General features: G+C 47.3%; 2 protein-coding genes across 4 annotated transcripts in view; one reads left to right on the top strand and one right to left on the bottom strand.

The window, feature by feature from the left end:
- The window catches only part of TMEM266 (transmembrane protein 266), a 131,020-nt gene that overhangs the window by 59,774 nt on the left and 46,837 nt on the right, over positions 1-24,409 (bottom strand). For 2 of the 3 annotated variants that reach the window (XM_042941308.1, XM_042941307.1), the window contains exons 2-3: positions 13,671-13,801; positions 9,669-9,857 (exon numbers count right to left, since the gene is read on the bottom strand). In XM_042941308.1, coding sequence (XP_042797242.1) covers positions 9,669-9,857; positions 13,671-13,708 — 227 coding nt within the window. In that variant the 5' untranslated portion in view covers positions 13,709-13,801. Of the gene's footprint in view, positions 1-9,668; positions 9,858-13,670; positions 13,802-20,728; positions 20,752-24,409 lie in introns of those variants that run through there. The other variant, XM_042941309.1, reaches the window with a different exon arrangement.
- Positions 17,972-23,053, top strand: LOC122221749 (the record flags this gene model as incomplete). Its single annotated transcript, XM_042941306.1, is given in 1 exon segment — positions 17,972-23,053. A coding segment is annotated over 1 exon segment (5,082 nt), but the record flags the coding sequence as incomplete, so codon positions are not given.

The following is a 24,409-nucleotide window of genomic DNA, read 5'->3' as shown; positions in this document are numbered from 1 at the left end:
TTTGGTTCTGAGCTGTGGTTTGGCAAGGCAAATCCTGAGCCAACCACACTGCCCCTTCTTCTATTTGGCCAAAGTGTGGGTTCCAGGTGCCTCCACAGATGACTGAGGACCCTCCAACACCATAAATGCAGCTCACTTTCCCTGGGGAACTTGTCCTCGGGCTTAACACTTTGCCAATTCCAGGCAGCTCTCACGCATTGGGTAAAGGTGGTCAGAGGCACTCTGACACCACCTAGTGGTAGCCTGCAGCTGTATACCCTGCACCTGTCAGAGTCCGTGTGGATGGGCGGTTTATTTGGCTGAGAAATAATAAATCTGTGGATTTATTGCCTTCTTAACCAAAGAAAAATCTTTGAGGTTTTTGGACTACAGAAAAGAAGCTAACCTGGAAAATTTCGCCAGGAAATTTTTTTAATCTTAATTAAACCTTTATTGCTTGGCTGGGGCATCAAGAAGAACCTGCCTGGAAGCCTTAGCCTACTAAAAATATAAAGGGTCCCAGGTCACAGGGCTTGGGATCCAGCTGGTATGCCACAGGAAGAAGTGGTGTTTCATTACAGACAAATCTTACCGACATCACAAAAATGGATTAATGAAGCTCCTTTCGAACTTTTTTCTCCTTGGGGGAAAAATGATACAAAAGACTTTGCCAGCCAAGTGAAGATACAGAACTTCTAGACTGCATTTGCAAGGTCATGGCAGGGATGAACCTGCCTTTTAGCCCTGAACTCCAAAAGGCTTTTCCTTCTTCTAAAAGGACACTAAAATTGTACTAGGTGGAGTTGCCATGTTCTGAAGCATATCTGATTTATTTTCTCTAGGATGACTTTATGAAGGGTGTGTGGAATTTCTGAGGTGGGCCAGCCACACATCACAGCCTTGCATTCTGGGGTCTGAGAAACCTAGTGCCTCCCTTGTGGCTTATCCTTGACCCCACAGAGGTCTGGGAGACAGCCCCTAATTCTCTCCAAACAGAACTGGCTTCCACTTCTCTTCATCCCTATCTTAACACAGCCCCATCCATTCACTCACTCATTCATTCAACTCATTCCTTCTTTCCATCAACACTGTCTCTGTTCCAGGCTCAAAGGATCTGATCCTTGCCCTGAGGGAGCACATGATCCAGCACTGGAGGCAGACTGGTGAGCGGACGAGTAGAGTCCAGTGTCAAGAGTGTTGAGATAAAGGGAGATAAAGGGCTAGTGGTACACAGAGATGAGGCCCTACCTTGGGTGGGGTGGGGCACAGAGGAGGAGGAGGAGGTGGTCCTTGAATGAGATAGTGTAAGGAGAAATGAGAGTATTTTGGGCTGTGGTTTAGTAGGTTCCTCCCCTTCCCCTTTGCTTCCAGCTTGGTTTGCTGGCATATCTAAAATTAGTTTAGTTCTTATTTAAAGATGTTGCTATATTGGACCTGTCTCCCCACCACCCCCCCTCCCCACCTCCAGTCTGACATCTGAAAAACCATTCCTGGCACCTATTATGTTTTTTCCCTCTGACTGAAGTTCTGACAGAAATGTGCCAATGGCATCATCTTTAAGTAATAACATCCCTTTCTGTCTACCCATCCTTCCTCCAAGCTTCTGATGTCAGGACTTTAGCCCTGACCTCTCACGTTAGACCTTTTAGAACCCTAAAATATAAATAATTACAAAAGACTGAGTATCTTTCATTACTTTATTTTTATATTTTTGACAAAGACTATCCCATCATGTCTCATGACCCTCTCTGCACCCTCTTTCCACCAAAAAGATGGACAGCACTATCTTTCTTTGTGGCCACAGAGTCTCCTCTGTAAAACGGGGGTGAACAACTCTTGTCTTGTACTGCCTTCCTCAACACATTCTATCACCATCATCTCCCTAGGGTGGAGACTCTGGGCTTCTCTGAATTTTCTCTTTTGTGGCCTCTTGTCCAGCCCAGACTCTTCAATGTAGTGTACCTGATTATAGAAGGTAGAACTTCCAGTCTACAACATGAAGTAGCCTCTTGCAAACCTAGTTTCCCTCCTCCAAAAGTGGACAGTTGGTTCGCTGAAAAGCAATTCCGTGCCTCACTTCTGCATCACTGAATGGGGTTATGTCCAATGCCAAAGAATGAGAACCAGGTAAAGGAGGCTTTGGTTACATGGAAACATAAGCACTATTCACCAGGATGACAAACACAAGTCAAAACTGCATCAAGTGAAAGAATCAAGTTGACTAAGTTATAGAAGAAACAGTCTAAGAAGGCAGACATGTTCCTAGATCTTTCCCAAATGATGGTAAGAAAACCTGAAGAGGGGCACCTGGGTGGCTCAGTCGGTTGGGCGTCCGACTTCGGCTCAGGTCATGATCTCACAGTTAGTGAGTTTGAGTCCCGCATCAGGCTCTGTGCTGACAGCTCAGAGCCTGGAGCCAGCTTCAGATTCTGTGTCTCCCTCTCTCTCTCTCTGCCCCTCCCCCGCTCACACTCTGTCTCTGTATCCCTCAAAAATAAATAAACCTTAAAAAATAAAAAATAAAAAAAAAAAGAAAAGCTGAAGAAAAGATCTAATTCTGGATCAAAGGCTATGAATGGAGACTTGGCTCTCTTAATGGCTGTGGTAACTAGGGTGATTCTCCAATATCCATCCCACTTCCACCCCAGTAGGTAACAGCAATGTGTTTTGGGAAATGATACAGTTCAAGTGGTGGGTATGACTGGCCAACACATTTTCCCATATCCTTTGTGACCCAATTCCAGCCAATGAGACATGAAGAGAGAGCAGGTAAAGGTTTCTGGGAAAGTTCTTTGTTGCTCTTAAAAGAGAATAATGGGCAGTCATTGTCTCTTACCAGACATGAATGAGGAAGACAGGCAGCCCTCTCGCAAACTGAAGGAAACCTTACAGCGTGAGAATGAAGTCAACACTGTTGGCAACAGAATGGAGAGATGGAAGGAATCTGGTCCTTGTTGATGCTGTTCAGACTCTGGAACTGTGCTCCAAGTTACATGGGCTAATGAAAGTCCTCATTATTGAGTATGAGATGGGCTTTCCTTTGTATGCAGTTCACAGCAGCTGGCTGATAGTCCCTGATCCTTTGTGAGAAGGGTGGTATAATGAAAAGATATTAAGGCAGCAGAAATTTATAGGACCTGGAGATGGCAGAACATGAGGGATGAGGGCAAAGGAACTGAGCTGCTCCCCCAGGTTATTGATGTAGTACAGCATTGTGACCAGCTCAGGTGGGGTTCAGACATGCTCAGATACCTTCTCTGTTCCCCTTCTTCCTGTCTCCTGAGTGTTTACATCTGTGGACATACATGAAGACTTTTTTTTTTTAAGTTTATTTATTTATTTTGGGAGAGAGAGAAAGACAGCTAGCGAGCTGGAGAGGGGCAGAGACAGAGGGAGAGAGAGAATCCCAAGCAGGTTCTGCACTGTCAGCGCAGAGCCTGACAAGGGACTCAAACTCACGAACGGTGAGATCATGACCTGAGCCGAAACCAAGAGCTGGACGCTTGACTGGCTGAACCACCCAGGTGTCCCAAGGTTTGTGTTTTATCACTACTGAAGGATGAGGCACTGGTCAGGGCAGGAAGAGGCAGGGAGGGAAAGATTGATGACACAGTGGCAGGATGTGCCAGTGCGGCCCTTTGGACTGGATTGGATACTTGGTGGTAAAGAAGCAAAGGTCAGAAGCACATGGAACCAGAGCTGTGGCCACAAGCAGAGCCACTCTGGGTTCACTGATAGTAGAGTACAGTCTGGGGGTGGGTGGGAGGGTGGCTTTTCTTCCTCACCTGGCATGGAGCGCACACTGCATGGGTACCCTGTGGCCTTGTGGTTTCTGAAGTCCCTGAACTGGGCACAAGCATTTCCACAATGGATACTGTTGATGGCAGTGGGTTCGTAGGCAGTGGACATGGATGAGAGGAAGCCAGGGGAGGAGGAAGGACACAAATTCCAGTGGTGACCACACACCTGACTAGCTGCATGGAGCTTTGGTGTCTTGGAAACCACTGGCTCCAGGTGAGGCAGCAAGGAGGCTCACAGTCTCTCTAAATAAGCAAAAATGCACATGTAGCTCATTCCGGTGGTAATGGGTTGCGGAGGCCAGGCAGCTAGGTATAAGTACATGGATTGGAGCCATAGAAAATACATTTTGGGAAAAGACAGTTCAGTTTCAGGCTGAACTGGTTGTGGTTCCTCAGGCTGGACATGAGTGCTCTTAATGAAAGGGCTATTTTTAGCAATGACTTGTATGGGGACAAGTTTGTGACCAACTCAGAAGAATAGATTATTCCACAGATACTTGTTAGGATTCTGAGGTGTGTTTAGGATCCCTGTGAAGACATCCAGGAAGCAGTTGGATATAAGCCAGTAGTTTGAGAGAGAGAGATCTACACTAGAGACATGGCTTTGAAAGTATAAGTTGAGGGGTGCCTGGGTGGCTCAGTCGGCTGAGCGTCCGACTTCAGCTCAGGTCATGATCTCATGGTTTGTGAGTTGGAGTCCTGCATCAGGTTCTGTGCTGACAGCTCAAAGCCTGGAGCCTGCTTTGGATTCTGTGTCTCCCTCTCTCTCTGCTCCTCCCCCACTCACTCTCTGTCTCTCTCTCTTTCAAAAATAAATAAACATTAAAAAAAAAAAAAAAAGAAAGTACAAGTTGAAAAATATTAAGTTATGGGACTGTATGGAAGTATCCAGTGTGTAGACTTAGTAGAGAGAGAATGACCAAAGACAGAAAATGAAGAGCTCCAACACTGAGGGGCCAAGTAGAGAAAAAACAATTTTTAAAAGGCTTAGAAGGAAGAGCCAGAGGGACAGGAAGAAAATCAGGAGCTGGCATAGCAGCTGACACAGGGAGGCTGTGATTCAAGAGGGAGGGGTGGCTGACAACTTCAAATGCTGGAAAGAAGATAGCATAAGGATCCCAGCAAAACATAGGCCGTCGATGACCCTGAGAAGAATAGTTGTCACAGCACAGATGAGGCTGAAGCTGGATTGAAGTAGTCTCAGGAATGATTGGGAGGGGAAAGGGGACATGGCAAGTGCAGATGAGGCTTTCAAGAAGTCTGGCCACAAAGAGGAAGAGAGAGAGGGTGGCAGCTAACAGGAGACCAGCAGTCAAGGGAGAATGTGAGAGACCCATGTGCATGCCGAGTCAGAGTGAGGAGGCAACTGATGGAACCACGTTCAGGACAAGGTGGGAGGGGAAGGGAATCAGCTCAGAGATGAGACAGGCCCCAGAAGGAGCGGGGAGGACTGAGGGGGTGGGGTGCAGCCCCACTGGAACTGTTTCTACTTTCATAGCAGGAGCAGAGGAGGTCATCTGCTGGGGGCAACAGGGAATTTGAGGAAAATGGAAACAATCTGAAATAACCACTGGGGACCAGGAGTGGCAGCTAGCCAGGACCACAGAGGAACACTGTAGGGCAGAACCAAGAAAGAGAGACTAGAGACATTGAGTCTGAGGAGGTGCTATTATGGATCGAATGTCTGTGTCCCCCCCAAATTTTATGTTGAAGTCCTAACCCCTCAATGTATGGTATTTGAAGGTGGGGCCTCTGGGAGGTGCTTAGGCAAGGTCAGGGTGGGAATAATGCCCTTATAAGAAGAGGAAGAGACCAGAGCTCACACTCTCCCTTTACTCACATATAATGAGGAAAGGCCATATGAGGACAGAGAAAGAAGATGGCCATCTACAACCCAAAGAGTCCTCGCCGGCCCTGTTGGCACCTTGGTCACGGACTTCTATCTCCCAGAACTGTGAGAAAATAACATTTCTAACGTTTAAGCCACCCAGTCTATGGTCTTTTGTTATGGTAGCCTGAGCTGACTAAGGTGCCGATCTGGACAGATGTCTGATTTTCCTCCCTGAACCGTCAGCAGCCTGGGTATAGAAATGAAGAGAGTAGACACTGGGTAGCTCTGTAGTCTGGGCTCTGCTAGGCAGATACGTAAGGACAAAGAAAGGGCTCTTAGGAAAGTCAGGGAGCTTGATGGAGATGGGGCTTTTCCCCACTGACTGTCTCCTGTACAGTCCCTGCTCCTTCTTCACAGGGCTTTCCTGGGCAAAAGGGAAAGTGGACTTAAAAGCACCCCAACAAGTTAAAGGTATCTGAGAGTGTAGCCTCGCAAGGCACGTTAACCACAGTCACAACTGTGATGTTATAAAGGGATAGGTGACAAACAGAAGCCCAATATTGCGAGCCTGAGTCAGGAGCCAAGAGATGAAGCTCTATTTCAGACTCTGTTGCTGTGTGACTGTGGGCAACACACGGGCGTCCCAGGGCGTCCAGGGCGTACTGGACTCTGGACTCTGGAATATTAGAATATTTAGAATAGATGCTTTCTAAGGTCTTTTTCAACTCTAACATTTTCAGATTCTGGGTAATATAATAGCATTGAAATATTGCTAAGTTCAAAAGAAGTGAATGGTGGGGCAGCTGGGTTACTAGGCACTTTCCTGCTGGGGTCCCTGAGATCTCTTCATTTCCTACAGACAAGATTCACATCTCTATATAGCACTTCCTGTAGCAGTGTTAAGAAAGAGACAACAAGTACAAAATGGAGTCACCTTTGTTAAGCCCCACATCAGCAAACTGAAACTTAATACTTAGCCTAATTGTAGCTTCAGCCTCTCCCAGGAATGTAACCTTTAACCAGTCAACCTGGAATTACCTGGACCGGTAATCTTCCTGACAGACACCCCCCTCGCACCACCCCCCCATCCCCTGAAGGAAGGTGGCCTTGCCCGAAACAATCCACTCTTTCCTAGAATAACTTCCTTGCCCTGACTCCTGCCTATACAAGTCTTTCATTTTACACAGCTCCTCAGACCTCCTTTCTATCTGCTAGATGGGATGGCACTTGATTTGTGAATTGTTGAATAAAGCCACTTAGATCTTCAAATTTACTCAGCTGAATTTTGTTTTTTTAACCGTAGAAAGAGGTGTTTTTGATGAGACTTACGTCAAACCTTTTTGAAGGCTGACCTGAACTGTAGGTAGTGTTATTTTGCAGCGTTTCAGAAAGGGCCAGGTTGGAAATTTTGGGGAAACCCCAGGAAATGCAGCAAGAGCCAAGAAGCCTTGTGAAGAGAGGCCTGTCCCCTCTGCAGTATGCTTTTGTTTCTCTTCCTCTTCCTCTGGCTTCTGCTCTGTGCCTGCTCTTCCTTCCTCTGGGAAGCCCTCTGGCTGCCAATGGAGCGCCTCACTGAGAGCTCCAGCAGCTAGGCAAATCCCTCCCAAGCCGCTTCCTATTTACCCAACAGGAGCGGCTTTCCAGGGCACACCTGGAGGCTCAAATCAAATCAAGAGCCTCCCTGCCTTGCGGGCACTTCATTTGTATTCTCCCTAATCAGAAGAAACCCTGCAGAGGCCTAATTCAGGAGCCAGTGGAATGAGAAAGCAGAACTCCTGCCCTCTCTGGTGCATGGGAGGGAGTGGCACACGCCGTATACAGTGTGCCCATAGGCTGCCTGTGTGGAAATTGCCCCGAACCAGAATCCTTGGAGGCTTTCCCGGTTCTTTCCCCACCTTCTGACTGTAAACTTGAAAAAAAGGGACTAACACTGGCTCCGGCTGGGTGAGAAAGGAGTACCTGATGATAAGGGAGCAGAAGGCAAACAAGCAAGGCCCACCCCCGCCCCCAGATGGGATATGTGTGACATTCCTCAGGTACTCCTGGCTGCCCAAGAACAAAGGAAAGGAAAGAAAACAAATGGTTAGCTGATAAGAGATCACAGTCATACAGTACCTGGGTCTCCATCGGTTTACAAATGTCTTAGTAAATTACAAGAAAAAGGCAATCTTATCTATAGCCTAATCTCCAGAAACCTACAGACTCAGTTTCCTGAAGCCCCTAATATCACCCTCCCCTCCACAGTGATGTGGGGAACAAAGTCAAGAAGGAAATGGCAGGTGAAATTAAATTTCCTTATAACCTGCAGCTCATTGACAAATACTTGAGGCAAATACAGAGTATAACATTTCTCTAGGAACCCCCTTCCCTCCTAATGTTAATGCCTTACTAGGGGGAAAACAACCTTAGCTTGACAATAGCAAAGCCCCTGGCATCTTATGAGTCTTCTTTAGCATATCAAAGTACTTCTGGAGGCCTCCCTTTTGTCTTTACCTCCCCCAGCTCCATAGTATATAACCAGTCTCTCCTGAGGGTCCAGAGCAGCTCTTTCTGCCTCCTGGTCCTGTCCCACTGCTTTAATAAAATCACCTTTTTGCACCAAAGACGTCTTCAAGAATTCTTTCTTGGCTGTCAGCTCCAAACCCCCACCAGCATTCCAAAACCTCATCATTGGGAAAGACCGGGACCTGTTATCAGGCTGCACTCCTACTTTTGGCCACCAGACTGTAGTGATATGCATGATGACCAGGGAAGGACCTAGTTTACAGGCCCCAGTGAAAATGCATGGCTCTTTGTTCAATAACTATTAATTTCAAGGCTGCAGCAGTAAAACATTAAACTAAAGATAGGGCCTTTGCAACTGCACAGGTCACATGAGAATGAGGCTGGTCCTGGCTGGGGCTTGCAGACCTGGAGATCCAGGAGAAGCCAGCCCTGCCATCAGATGGGTGCTGATAGTGCTCGGGATTAGTCTGTCACCACTGATAGGCATCCCTTGGCCATCTCCCACCTGCTTGCCTGTCTTTTTCCCCCAGTGTCCTGCTGACTGTATGCACAATACTTAGAGAAAATTATATTTTCAGAGAAAGCCACTAGGGTACAGTTTTTGCAAAAGGTGCATGGTTTCACAATTGTTAGGAAATCTCTCTCGGGAAGTGGGAGAGCCTCTCTGGGAAACAAGCACAGAAAATCCAAGGTCTGCAAATTTAACTTTAGCTAAGCCCTCTCACTTACTTCTAAAATAACCCAGCAACCTTTCATTTTTATATTCAAAGCAGCCAGCATGTTCCAAAATATGTACAGACACCTGAGAAAGAAGAGTGGCCCAGAAGTGGCTCCCAAGGTCCTGGTCGATGTTTAAAATCCTGTATCTGAGAACAACAGGGTGGGGCTGGGAAAAGTCTGACCTGCCCTGAGACCCCAGGACCTGTTGTTCCTACCCTTCAGGTTCCCCCAGGTAAAAGGAAAAGTTAATTGGGGAACAAAGGCATTCAATCTGCTTTGAATCTAACCACTCCTTTGAATCAAGGACTAGCATATCCTGCAAGTCCTCCCAGAAAAGGGAGCAGGAAAGTCCACAAAGCTCCTAGCTAAATGGTGCTACATTCCCTTACACACTCACATGTTACTGCACGCAGAATGCTTTCTTCCCAGCCTCTTCCCTGGTGAGAGTTGGCTGACAGAGGAGAGCAAGTCCAAGTCCACCCACTATGGGCTCTGTGACCTTGGGCCAGTCCCTAATCCTTATGGGTCTCCTGATTCCCAAGTGTACAGAGAGGAGGTTGGATGGGCCACTAAGGAGCAATTCAGTCCTGAAACAATTTTATGAATGTCTGAGTCCCAAGTAAATGTCATATTAGAGGTTGTCTAGCAGCGACAGGTATTTTCTGTACCTAAAACATTTTTCTGTGGAAGCAATGCCTGAGGAGAAAAAGAGCTCAGGTGGCAGATGTGAACCTGGGGTCTCTAATCTCTGTGCTGCTTCATTGGAGGTACCCATGGATTATGGGGGTTATGCAAAACAGGCTTCTTAGCTACTCAACAGCCCCAGCACCTACCCTTCTCTTTGGTAATCTTCGTCCAGATTTGACAGGAGCTGAGAGCCCGCCGTGGAGAGGTCGACTGCAGCCAGGGGCAGATCACGATAGGCAAAGTTCACCAGCTGCACGGGAGCAATGCTCTTGGTTTCTTCGTCTACTTGTTGGGAGATGATCTCAACTTCAGAAATTCCTCCTTCTATGGCAGGCCTGAGTTGGGGAGAAGGGCGACAGTCAACCCTTAAGAACAAAATAATTTTTCTACTCTCCAAGGAAAGGAGGAGGAGATGCATCAGAATGTATGCTGTGCTGGTGGAGAGTGGGGAAGCTTGAGGTCACCATTCTTACACACTGGCCACCTAAGGGACTGGACTGAAGCCCCATTCTCCTCTACCAGTTGGGGAACAGTGGAAGAATGGAAAGAGGAATTGCTCAGATCTAAAAATATGAGCTATGGAGGCAGGAGCCTTATCTATCAATGGGGCTAAAGACCCAGATGGAAATTCTGCCAACCAGAAAAACCAGGGCTTAGACCTTTAGGATTTTTGGTCCCTAGAGTTTATATCGGAGTAATATATTCTTGTAAACTGTCTCCTGGGTTTCTGTGTACAAGTCCTTTGAAATGTTTCTACCATCTATACCACAATAGAGAAGAGAGGTTTCTGTTCATGACTGGATGTACTGCTGGTGGTCGTGGAGCCCAGCTGGAGAGACAGAGTGAGCCTTGGACAGTGAGGACAGCAGGAACCAGCTGTCACTGGGTGTCACTCCCTTCTTACTTGAACTGGTCCTACTACTCTCTCCTTTTAAGGTTGAGAGTAGGAAATGGAGGCCACTTGATCAAACATCTGTGGAGTTATCAGTCTCCTATGTCATTGTCAGGCTAGGGCACTGCAAATAACTGAACTCTGGCATTACAGGGCTTCTCATCCAGGGGCAGTATCCCCTCCCAACCTACCAGGAGATTTCTGGCAATTTGTGGAAATTTTGGCTGCCACACTGACCACAGGAGGTCACTACTGACATAAGTAGGAGTGGACATTACACATCCTCTGCCCAAACACCAAGAGACACCCTGTGGAGAGATGCTGGGCTGGATCATTTTGCTTTAACTTCCTGGGGTGCCATCTTTGCTCCCCCAACACACTCCTGACCCCATCTTATCCTGTAGAATCTGAGGGGCTGGGTCTTATGCCTCGGGCCAAATAATGAAGGTCAGAAAGAAAAATGGTGTGGATGGAGAGGAATAAAAATTAAATATTTGGGGAAACACTGAGAGGTCAGTTTGAATACTGAAGTGGCAGCCAGTCTTGGCAGCTGTGCCTGGGCTCTGGTGCCCCATCTCTAATGCTGACTTCCATTGGGCTTCTCTACAGCCTCAGTTTCTCCAACTGAAACACACAGGTGAAACAGAGGCTCCTTAAGGGCCATTCTTTCTTATGCTACAGTCTGATATGGATATGAAATATGGGGCACCAAGTAGGGGGAGGAGCTCTGCAGGGACAAGTTCCTACATTTGGGTGGGGGACTCTAAATTCTAGACTTTTCTTTTCCAACCATCACTGAAATCTAGCCAGTAATACACAGTGGCAGTTATCCAGGAAGTTTAGAGCTGAATTTGCCTATTGCTCATTTGATTGAATCATCCAGATAATTGAGGAAATAGTGGGATTTTTATTTGAATGCCCCAGGTTGGCAGCCTAAACTACCTGGATTCACCAAGTAATTTCCAATGCCCCAATTCTCTTTGGTAGGCATTATTTAAACCTTTGCTTTTTGCTACCTGTCAAGCACAGATAATAGTACTCATCACTGTATGACATTTACAAAATGACTCAAGATCTTTAGACAGAACAGTCATAGGATAGGAGGCTTCTGTGTTTCTCAACAACTGAAATACAAGTGGTGGGTGTTCAGTGGGGGAATCCTGGCTCCTCCAGGTATTTCCAAAAAAGTAGATGCTGAGTTGGGGTGCCTGGGTGGCTCAGTCAGTTAAGCGTCTGACTTTGGCTCAGGTCATGATCTCACAGCTTGTGAGTTTGAGCCCCACATTGGGCTCTGTGCTGACAGCTTGGAGCCTGGAGCCTGCTTCAGATTCTGTCTCCCTATCTCTCTCTGCCCCTCCCCCGCTCACACTCTCAAAAAATAAACATTAAAAAATTTTTTTTGAAAAGTAGATGCTGGGTTGAATTTGTTGTTTTCTCTTGGACTACTCAAGGAAACTACGGGTGGCTTAATTGAACAGACAGAACTTTTTGATTAATGGGATGTTCATTGAGGGCTGGGGTGAGTTTCTGAGACTAACAGGATGTGGCTCTGAGAAGCAGGGAACAGGGTACTACTGCCTTTCTTGTTCTCTGTTACCCTCCTGCCAGTGGCCATAGCAGCCAGCACCATCTCTGGTCATGTGGTCATCTCAACAGGAGGAAACAAGGCCTCCCTTGGTAGGACTGAGGGTCCCACAGTTCATAGCCTGGGTATTGATACAAACCTCTGGTCCTGAATATGAAGAACAGCATGATGGACAACATGTATTAATGGCCCCATTCTTCACTCCTCCCTTTGCCATGTGACTCCATAGAACTACTCCCATCAGAAAGAAGAGTGTGTTTTTCCACCCTTGATTCTGTTTTGTTTTTTTTTTAATTTTTAAAAATACTTATTTATTTTTGAGAGGGAGCTGGAGTAGAGAGAGAGAGAGGGAGACAGAGAATTCAAAGCAGGCTCTACAATGTCATCGTAGAGCCTGACGCAGGGCTTGAACCCATGAACTGTGAGATTATGACCTGAGCCAAAATCAACAGACACTCAACTGACTGAGCCACCCAGGTGCCCCATGGGTTCAGTTTTATGATTTGTTTTGGTCAAAGGGATGTCATGTTAGCAGACATGACACAAGCAGAGGCATGAAAAGACACTTGAATTTCTGCTTGTGATTATGTGTATCTGATATTGCCATTAGAAGGTGACCAGTCTAGCCTAGGGGAGGCTGAGAGGCACCTTGAGCAGAATCCAGTTTCACCTAGATCAGCTGATAGAAGTCAAGCCCCATATCTAAGAGTGATCCCAGATTGGTGGAACTATCTAGCTGGCTACCCCAAACATAACGGGATAAATACTTATTGCTGTATTCTATTCAGGTACCATGGTTGGTTGGTACACAGCATTACTGTGGCAATACATAATGGGTTCCTGCTCCAGATGACAGCAGCCAGTCCCATAAACAGGCAGGCTGGGGCAGTGTGGTGTAACAGAAAGATTGCTGTTCTCATCTTGGTATTTTTGCCAACGTGTTGCAGGACACAAATGAGTGACCACTTTGCTGGTATTTGGTAAGACTAGGTGGTGGTCAATGTGGCGTCTTAGATTTTGGGAACTGAAAGCACTTCTCCCTTACAAGTTCTGCCCTTGGTTTCATAAAGCCTGCTTTTAGAAACCCTCTCACGATTTCTAAATTTCCTTGCCAATTCTCATTTTGTTAATTCACCTTAAGTACTTCCTAATCTTGTCTTGAGGTTTGCTTTTGAAGTTTTCCTCATTTTCTGAGGCCTCCTACTAGAGGAAGTGTGTTTAGTGGTTGTCTGAATCAGAAGATCCTGTCTTATGGAAAATTCATAGCAACACTTTTGGACTGCAGAATTCCTATGCTTTTTTTTTTTTTTTTTTTTTTTTTTAAGAGAAAGAGGGGCAGGAGTAGAGGGAGAAAGAGAGAATCTTAAGCAGGCTTCCCGCTCAGTGTAGAGCCTGATGCAGGGATCGATCTTATGACCACAAGCCCAAACCAAGAGTCATACTCTTAACCGACCAAGCCACCCAGGTGCCCCATCCTTCGCTTTTTCAAACCAAAAACTGAGATGACATTAGTGGGGCAACTCAGAGAAAAAGCTTAAATGTGAGGTTCAAGGACAAAGTCACCTGGAACACCTCCATCTACATAGGGCTGAGGAAGAAACTGTTGGTTGCACCCATGATTCTGAATTACCAACTCAGCATCCACAGAGAGGAGATCCCGGTGTTACTTACTGTGGATTGGTCATGTTGAAAGATGCAACCAGAGCCATGGGTTTTCTTGGTGTCTACTGTGGCTCAGCTGTCTTGAAGCTTGCTGTCAGCATTTCTAAGCGTGAGTTCTTACAAGACATACAAAATGGTACCTTGAAAACAAATAATTGAATGGTAGGAATTGATCACACTCAGATGTCAAACCAAAGTTCTCCTAAGCTCATCTAAAAATGGAATTCCTTAGAACTTTGTTCCATACAGCACTTTTCTTCAAAGTTATGTTTGAACACAGTACATGTTGAAAAGATTCTTACAATTACCCTATGGTAGAATAGGCAGAATTTTTTTTCAGAGATGAATAAATAAGTCAAGAATGACAAAATGACTTTTCTGTGTCACACACAGATGATGGAAGAGCTAGATTGGACCCAGTTTTTCTGACTTTTCATCTATAGCTCTTTCCACCAAATAGCCATGCCTAAGCAAACCAGGGTAATGTTCTACTCCAGCTTTGGGAATCTCAAAAATCTGAAGTGTCTTCCTACAAGGAGAGAGGCAGCATACCCTGGAGCCAGACTGCCTGGGGTCAGAGCCCGGCTCCCATTTATAAGCCTTGTCACCCTGGGTAAATTCCTTAATCCCTTTGTTCCCAGTTTCTCCACCTATAAAATAACAATGAAAACAGGACTAACTAAACGAGTTAATGCTTGTGAAACACTTAGAATAGTGCCTGGCATGTAGTGTTGGCTTGTATTATCACAAGTATTATTTTATAAATTTAGATTACACAGTCTGTTGAATCTGAGCACATTCCAAAACATTTGGATGGCTGGGTGTAAGATTTCCTCTTAAAATTTGGATTAGGTAAACAGAATATACTTTTCTATAAACCAGTGCTATGGCACCACCTGGAAGTCTTCTAAGAGACAGTAATGATCCGGCAAAAAGTACACAAAGAGACAGATCCGGGTTCTGGGTGATTGTGTACAAGTTACAACAGAGGGTATTCCAATCCTTGTGGAGACTGTCTTCTATTGCAAAATGCTTTTCCTGCAAGGCAGCAACATGAGAGCAACCCCCTCTCTGAATCCCAAAGCTCAGCAACTAGAGGCACTTGAACGGGAGAGACAAAGTCTCCTTACATCATGTAAAAGGAAAAGACGCTCCCAGGGTGAAAAGTATCAGGAGATGGTTGGTAAATCTGCAAAGTGGGGAAGTTCCTTCAAGTTCAGTATAATTAAGAAGTGACAGTTGAAGTTAAAAGTACTTGAGGAAATTTTGGGAAAGTCTTAGAGTAGTTACTCTAAGAGAGATGGGGAACTCTAAGAGAGTAGTTACTCTAAGAGAGATGGGGAACTTTCTAAAATTAGAAGGGCTTCAATATATGAAGCCACCGTTTCCATATCAGATGGATGTGGGGCAAAAAAAGAAAGGGACAACCACAGGGAGCATGTAGACAGATGTTTTAGAACCACACCATTGGGGCGCCTGGGTGGCTCAGTCGGTTAAGCGTCCGACTTCGGCTCAGGTCATGATCTCACACTCCGTGAGTTCGAGCCCCGCGTCGGGCTCTGTGCTGACAGCTCAGAGCCTGGAGCCTGTTTCGGATTCTGTGTCTCCCTCTCTCTCTGCCCCTCCCCTATTCATGCTCTGTCTCTCTCTGTCTCAAAAATAAAAAAAAATAATAAAATAAAAAATAAATAAAAACAAAAAAGAACCACACCATGTTAAGGGGTTCACTTCACTTTATTATACCTTAGTAAGACGGTTCTGAACATTAGAATCAGAACTCTTCTTTACAGTATTGGGAATTGTGAATTAATTGTATACTAAGCTTTATACACATACATATACATATTATTCCATAATAGAGACATAGTTGGTCTCAATCTTTTTTGTTCTCTTTATAAAGCCTGAAGCTAAGAAACACCCCGGTAGGAAGACTGGTCATGTGGAGTGCTTCAACTCAACTGACAATGAAGCCAGGATCAAGGTACCCACACATGGGAGACCAGCTGAGCAATGCCCCCTTCCAGAATGGGGTTTTCACAAGTTGTATCTCCAAGTGAACACTTTACATGTTTCATAAGGTATTAACCCTATGAAGGACATAACAGGAAGATCTTTGCTCTTATGGACCTTCCAGTCTGGTTGGCTGACAAGTTTGAAACACACAAAACTTGAAATTTTGTGTGTGCCCTTGGTAGTGAATGAGTAAAAATGGATAGATCTACATTTATAAATAAAAAAACACCAACTACTGCAGGAATATAGTATGGCCAATGATGAGGGAAACAAAGGCAGAAGGAAATGGCAGGTAAAATTAAATTTCCTTATAACTTGCAGCCCATTGGCAATACTTGAGGCAGGCAGAGTAAAAAGTTTCCCCAGGAACTTCACTGTCTTAATGCTAATGCTTTGCTAGAGGGAAAAACAACCTTAGCGTGACAATAGCTAGGCCTCAGGGATCCCGTGAGTCTTCCTTAGCATATGAAAATCTCCTGGACTTCCCCCAACTCCTAGTTATGTAAGCAGTCTCTCCTCAAGGTCCTGGGCAGTTCTTCCTGCCCAGGGGTCCTGTCCACGTGCTTCAATAAAATCACCTTTTTGCACCAAAGATGTCTTCAAGAATTCTTTCTTGGCTGTCGGGTCCGTACCCCACGAACCCGACTATCACCCTTAAAACCTCATCAGCCAATAGAAAAGAAAATGATTTTTAAAAATTCTTTGACTTTTTAGGAAGGAAAATTCCAAATATACATTATTACAGGGAATTACAAAAAGGACTTCCAGTTATCTATCACCTAACTTCAACAGTCATCAACTCATGGATAGTCTTGTTTTCTCTATATTCCTGCCCATTCCTCACCTCTCATGATGATGTCATTTCATTCATCTATAAGCGTTTCAGTATGTAGCTTAAAGGATAAGGAATCCATTTAAAAGATATACCATAAAATCGTCAATGCTCCTAAGCCAGCAATATTTTCTTAATATTGTTAAATATCCAGGCATTGTTCACATTTCCCCATTTGTCCTGTAGTCAGAAGCCAAATGAGGACCACATGTTATGACTGGTTAATATATCTCTTAAGTCTCATTGAATCTGTAGGTTTCCCCCTCTATCTCATTTTTTTCCATGCAATTTATTGGAAAAACTGGGTCATCTGTTCCAGAAAGTTTCCCAGTCTGGATTATGGTAACTGTAACTCTTTCATGTCATGTTCCTGTCCTCTACCTTTCCTGCAGTTTTTAGTTAATCTATAGACTTCAATCAGATTCAGGTTCAATTTTTTTTTTTTTTTTTTTTTTTGCAAGACTGCATAGGCATGAAAGTGTCATGACTTTCATCAGGAGATACATGTCTTCTTCTTTTTTTTTTTTTTTTTAAGATTTTATTTTTAAAATACACCTAATGTGGGGCTCGAACTCACAACCCTGAGATCAAGACTCACATGATCCACCAACTGAGCTAGCCAGATGCCCTAGGAGATACTGAAAGGGCGGGCCTATGCCGGCCGACTCCATCTTGTTCTGTGTCCTTCACCTTGACCACACCTCCTCCCCTTGAGTAACCCCCCCCCTCACCTGTCTAACAGGACTCGGACCCTTCCCCAGCCAATCGGCTGAGGCCACAGCCGTTACCTCACCAACTGCCCCTGGGCCCCAATAAAACCTTTGTCCTTTTGAAACTCGCTCTCTCTCCCTGGTATCTCACCGCTGCGTCGGTGCAGGTAGGGGATTGAGCTCGAGCTAGCTCGAATAAAGGTTCTTTTGCTTTTGCATCGGACTCGGCTCCCTAGTGGTCTTTGGGGATCACGAATTCTGGGCATAACATTTGGGGGCTCGGCCCGGGATCCCCAAGACCCCTGAGGGACCCCCGACCCGGAGAGCCTGACTGGCCACGGTTAGTGTCTGTTTGTTTGTTCTGTCTTTTCTGTGTGAGCTCACTTCTGGAGTTCTGGTAGTGCCCGACGCGGTCTAAGTGGACGCACTGGAGGACCACGGGCCGGGAGTTTCGGAAGACGTTCCGATTCTCCCTTCTGGAGGGACGTGGAATCCCCTCAAAGGTCTGAGACGAGGCGGGTCGCTCCCGCTGGTCGGCGTGAGGCCGTCGTCTTTGGAGGGACGTGGAATCCCCTCATCGGTTTTGGAGGGACGTGGAATCCCCTCATCGGTTTTGGAGGGACGTGGAATCCCCTCAAATGTCTAAGCTAGCTTTCAGTTTTGCTTCCATGGAGTTGGAAGATTTTCTAGGGGCCCTCTGTTTGTCTGTTTTTGTGTTTCTCTGTTTTGTTCTGTGGACTTACTGGACGGATGTTATGGGACAGACTCAGACTACTCCTCTAAGTATTATGATTGATCACTTTAAGGATGTGAGGGGAAGAGCTAACAACCTCAGTGTGGAAGTCCGAAAGGGTCGGTGGCAGTTTTTTTGTTCTAGCGAGTGGCCAACTTTCAATGTCGGATGGCCACCAGAGGGGACCTTCGACCTCCCTACCATCCACCGAGTCAGGAGTATCATCTCTCAGCCTAAGACGGGCCATCTTGATCAGCTCCCTTACATTATCACTTGGCGGGACCTTGTGGAAGACCCACCCTCTTGGCTTAAACCCTTCCTAGCCCCGCTCCCTCCGGAGCCAAAACCCATTCTTGCTTTGCAGGGGACAAAGAAGAAGAAAAGTCTTATCCAGCCTTCAGCACCCCTCTACCCTGTCTTACAGGGGGGTACTGAAGAAGGATTAATTTTTCCTCCCTCGTATAACCCCTCTAGGATGCTGGAAGAACACCATCCTCCCCCTCCGGGGGAGGCAGACGCTGTTCCGAGAGCGGGAGGCGGAAACGCTCCAGTGGGAAGCCCGCCCTTCACCAGACAAAGGGCTCAGAGGGAGCAATCCGCCTCCGCCGCCGACTCCACTATTCTGCCCCTGCGAGCCACCGGACCCCCAGACGCGGAGGGGAACCAGCCCCATCACTATTGGCCTTTCGCCACTAGTGACCTCTACAATTGGAAAGCTCAGAATCCTAAGTTTTCCGAGAAACCGGCAGGGCTTATTGATTTATTAGACTCTGTTCTTTTTACCCATCAGCCCACGTGGGACGATTGCCAGCAGCTTTTGCAGGTCCTGTTCACGACTGAAGAAAGAGAAAGAATCGTCAACGAGGCCCGAAAACTAGTTCCGGGCACAGACGGGAATCCCACCACCAACCAGGCTCAGATAGATGCCTCCTTCCCCTTAACTCGGCCCCAGTGGGATTTCAACACGGCAGAAGGTAAGGAGAGGCTCCGGGTCTACCGCCAGACTCTAATGGGGGGTCTCCGAATGGCTGCTAGAAAGCCAACCAATTTGGCCAAGGTAGGAAATGTACAACAGGGAAAAGATGAATCTCCGGCTGCCTTTTTAGAACGGATCATGGAGGCATTCCGTACCTATACCCCCATGGATCCAGAGGCTCCGGAAAGCAAGGCAGCTGTTATCATGGCCTTTGTAAACCAATCGGCCATAGACATTAGGAGAAAATTACAGAAAATAGATAGACTAGGAGAAAAAAGTCTGCAGGACTTACTGGTGGTAGCCGAAAAGGTATATAATAACCGGGAGCTTCCTGAGGACAAGCAGGCCCGCGCCATGGCGACTGCCAGCAGTAAGCAGACTCGAGACCTGGCCAGAATACTACTAGCTACCACTGCTGACTCCCCTGAGGAACGAGACCGCCATCTCCGGCAGCTGGCAGACGACACAAGAAAAGGTAAAAGAACCACCAAAGGGGGGAAGCAGAGGCTGCAGAAGGATCAGTGCGCATACTGCAAGGAGATAGGGCATTGGGCCCGAGATTGTCTGAAAAGGGCCGGTGGGAAAGGAAGCAAGACTGATCGAGTAAAAGTCCTAGAGCTAGATGAACTAAGTGATTAGGGGAGTCGGGGTTCGGACCCTCTCCCCGAACCCAGGGTAACTCTTAAAGTGGAGGGGACCCCTGTTGACTTCCTTGTCGACACCGGAGCACAACATTCGGTCCTCCGCACCCCACAAGGAAAACTAGCCAGCAAGAAGTCCTGGGTACAAGGGGCAACTGGTATGAGCCAGTATTCATGGACTACCCGAAGAACAGTAGATTTGGGAACGGGCCGGGTATCCCACTCCTTTATGGTAATACCAGAATGCCCCTACCCGCTGTTAGGACGGGACTTACTGACCAAGATTGGAGCTCAGATAACTTTCAGACAAGGGGGGCCTCAGGTCACCGATGGCAAGGGCCACCCCATCCAGGTCCTGACCATGAAACTGGAGGATGAATACCTCCTCCACCAGGAGGCGCTCCCGAGAGAGGATAATATAGACAGATGGCTACAAGAATTCCCCTCGGTTTGGGCAGAGACTGGGGGGGGGATGGGACTAGCCGCTCATAGGACCCCAGTCCTGGTAGAGCTCAAGCCAGGAGAGAGTCCGGTAAGGATCAAACAATACCCCATGTCACAGGAGGCCCGGAAGGGGATCCAGCCACACATCCGGAGACTACGAAGCCTAGGGGTACTAGTTCCCTGCCAGTCTGCCTGGAACACCCCCTTACTGCCGGTCAAAAAGCCTCACACAAATGACTACCGACCGGTACAAGACCTCCGGGAAGTAAATAAGAGGGTCGCGGACATACACCCAACTGTTCCCAACCCATATACTCTCTTGAGCTCCTTGGCGCCCCCCAGGGTCTGGTATACTGTACTAGATTTAAAGGACGCCTTCTTCAGTCTGCCGCTGGCACCCCAGAGCCAACCCCTGTTCGCCTTCGAGTGGCATGATCCGGAGGAGGGCTACAGTGGGCAACTCACCTGGACACGGCTACCTCAGGGATTCAAAAATTCACCCACCGTCTTCGACGAGGCACTACACGAGGACCTGGGTGAGTACAGAAGGGAGCACCCTGGCCTCACCCTCCTACAGTACGTAGATGACATCCTGATTGCTGCTGACACGGCCAAAGACTGTGAGCGAGGGACCCAGGACCTGCTGGCTACCCTGGGAGCTTTAGGGTACCGGGCATCCGCAAAGAAGGCTCAGATATGCAGGGAGAGGGTAAGTTACCTGGGATATATCCTGGAGGGCGGACAGCGGCGGTTATCAGATGCCAGAAAAGAAACTGTCCTAAAGATCCCTACTCCCACCTCCCGAAGAGAAGTGAGGGAATTCCTAGGATCAGCCGGCTACTGCCGCCTCTGGGTTCCAGGTTTTGCTGAGATCGCCAGGCCCCTATATGAAGCTACCAAAGAAGGGAAAACATTTAAATGGACTGAAAAAGAAAAAATTGCCTTTAATCAGTTAAAAAAGGCCCTCCTAAGTGCCCCAGCCCTGGGCCTACCAGACATTATGAAACCCTTCCACCTCTTTGTAGACGAACATAAGGGAATAGCAAAAGGGGTTCTAACTCAAGCCTTAGGCCCCTGGAACCGCCCAGTGGCTTACCTGTCTAAGAAACTAGACCCAGTGGCTGCCGGCTGGCCGCCATGCCTAAGAATTATTGCGGCGACAGCACTCCTAGTCAAGGATGCAGACAAACTGACCCTAGGACAGGAGATCTGGATCACAACCCCACACGCCATTGAAGGGGTCCTGAAACAGCCTCCTGATAGATGGATGAACAATACACGTGTGACTCATTACCAGAGCCTCCTACTCAACCCTCCACGAGTGCGGTTCCACCCCAGTGCAGCCCTCAATCCTGCAACCCTGCTGCCCGACCCTGACCTAGGTGCTCCACTACATGACTGTGCGGGAATCCTGGAACAAGTACATGGATTCCGGATGGACCTGACCGACCAGCCCCTCCCCGATGCCGAGGCTACTTGGTTCACTGATGGCAGCAGCTTTGTGCGAGATGGACACAGGTATGCGGGTGCAGCGGTGGTCACCGAAATGGACACCGTATGGGCGGAGGCTCTACCCTCCGGAACGTCAGCCCAGCGAGCGGAGCTCATAGCCCTCACCAAGGCGCTGATGCTGGGAGCTGGAAAACGGCTTAACATCTACACAGACAGCCGTTATGCATTTGCCACAGCTCATATTCATGGGGCAATTTATCAGGAGAGGGGGTTACTGACGGCAGAAGGACGGACTATAAAAAATAAGCAGGAGATACTTAACCTGCTTACGGCCTTATGGCTTCCTGCCAAGCTAGCCATTATCCACTGCCAAGGGCACCAAAAAGCTGATAACCCAGTAGCTAGAGGTAATCGAAAGGCTGACCAGGCAGCCAAGGCAGTAGCCCTTACTCCAGTCCCCACCATGACCATACAACTACCAGACCCGGGAGACCCAGTTTTACCAGACCAGCCCAAATACTCCCAGGAGGAGTTACAGCGGATCAAGAAACTCCCCATGGCCCAGGAGATAAAGGGATGGTGGTATACACCTAACAAGGAGCTCGTGCTGCCAGACCGGCTCGGAGTCTCAATATTAGAGCACATGCATCGGTCTACTCACATGGGGGCCCGAAAATTAAAAGACTTAATCCGACATGCCGGAATCAAGATTCACCAACAGGACACCAAAATAGAGCAAGTTGTATCTGCCTGCAAGACCTGCCAACTCACCAACGCGAAAGCCACATCAAATAAAAAAGGAACCAGGCTCAGAGGCACCAGACCGGGAGCCCAATGGAAAGTCGACTTCACTGAAGTCAAACCAGAAAAGTATGGTTATAAATATCTTTTAGTATTTACAGACACCTTCTCTGGCTGGGTGGAGGCATACCCAACCAAGCATGAAACGGCTCAGACGGTGGCTAAGAAGCTACTAGAAGACATCTTACCCAGGTATGGTTTTCCTGCCATGGTAGGATCAGACAATGGACCAGCTTTTATCTCTCAGGTAACACAGGCAGTAGCCAAGGCGGTGGGGGCAAACTGGAAATTACATTGTGCTTATAGGCCCCAGAGCTCAGGACAGGTAGAAAAAATAAATAGAACCCTAAAAGAGACCCTTACCAAATTAACCATGGAGACTGGCGGGGACTGGGTGACTCTCCTACCGTACGCCCTTTACCGGGTTAGAAACACTCCTTACACTCTGGGTTTTACTCCCTACGAGATCATGTTTGGCAGGCCACCCCCTGTTATTCCCAGCCTTCGAGCTGAACTTCTTGCAGAGTTTAAAGATCAAGAACTTTTTCTTTCCTTGAGAGGGCTCCAGAGGGCGCACGAGGATATTTGGCCGCGCCTCCGTGCCATCTACGAGGCTGGCCCGACCCCGACACCTCATCAGTACAAGCCGGGAGACTGGGTCTATGTCAAGAGGCACCACCGAGAGACTCTCGAGCCGCGCTGGAAGGGACCCTACATTGTAGTGCTGACAACCCCCACCGCTCTCAAAGTAGACGGCATCGCGACCTGGGTCCATCACACCCACGTTCAGCCAGCGGACCCCTCCTCGATCCAGAAGGACTTCGTCACGCGATGGGCCATCAGTCGGGACCAACACAACCCGCTCAAGCTCAAGCTCAAGTTACAGCACATTCGACCCACCTAATATTGGTAACTCTGTTAACTCTGCTTGTCATTGCTCATGCTACTGGGAGTCCCCACACCCCCCAAAACATCACCTGGCAGATCATAGATACCAGCTCAGGGACAATACTTAATTAGACCTCCCAGAGCCACCCCAGGGACACATGCTTCCCAGAACTTAGCGTAAACTTCCAAACTCTGTTCCCCTTGTCACCATAAATGCAGCCGGTCCCATGATTGGGTCCGTAAGTTACATGACAAGGGGGGAATGAAAGGGCGGGCCTATGCCGGCCGACTCCATCTTGTTCTGTGTCCTTCACCTTGACCACACCTCCTCCCCTTGAGTAACCCCCCCCCTCACCTGTCTAACAGGACTCGGACCCTTCCCCAGCCAATCGGCTGAGGCCACAGCCGTTACCTCACCAACTGCCCCTGGGCCCCAATAAAACCTTTGTCCTTTTGAAACTCGCTCTCTCTCCCTGGTATCTCACCGCTGCGTCGGTGCAGGTAGGGGATTGAGCTCGAGCTAGCTCGAATAAAGGTTCTTTTGCTTTTGCATCGGACTCGGCTCCCTAGTGGTCTTTGGGGATCACGAATTCTGGGCATAACAATACTATACATAATATCTTCTTGTTCCTCTTTTTTTGTGATATTAACAGACATTGATGATCACTTCCCAGATCCATAAATTCATTAGGATTTGCAAAAGGGGCATATTATGATTTGTATCATTCCTTCTTCATTTATCAGCTTCTATGAAAACAAATTCCTCCTCACCAACTATTTGATTCCCCTAAACATTTCACATAGAAAAGAAAGGATAAATGCTTAACTTCTTCTGTTTATTGATTTTCAAAATAATTAATTGGTATCGTTTATCCTCCAAACTTATCAATGAGATATTTTTTTGTTTTCCACAGCATCATGGATTTAACCATTCACTCAGCAGGGGTGGAGTGAAAGAGCAGACTCCCTGGTAAGCAGGACAGTAGTTTCCTGAGGAGATGTGGGAGTGGGTGAGAAATGACTGGCATCTCCAGTACAAGATAAAGATGAGGCAGGAGAGAGGGTAAATCATATTTGGATGGACAGTGAGTAGGTGTGGGACCCAAGGAATTTAACAAAAATCCCCTACCCCTGGACAAGCAGAGCAAGACTAACTCCATTTTGTGCTACACCCATTATCTCATGTATAACCCCCACATGACCTACTTATTGCTTAAGACACTCCCCCACCCTAGTCAAGCCGCTAAGCACACCTTTA

This window comes from Panthera leo, chromosome B3 (assembly GCF_018350215.1).
Source record: "Panthera leo isolate Ple1 chromosome B3, P.leo_Ple1_pat1.1, whole genome shotgun sequence".
In the NCBI taxonomy this organism is placed as follows: Eukaryota; Metazoa; Chordata; class Mammalia; order Carnivora; family Felidae; genus Panthera; species Panthera leo.
The sequence above is the reverse complement of the archived record's forward strand: the minus strand, read 5'-3'. Positions and strand labels throughout refer to the sequence as shown.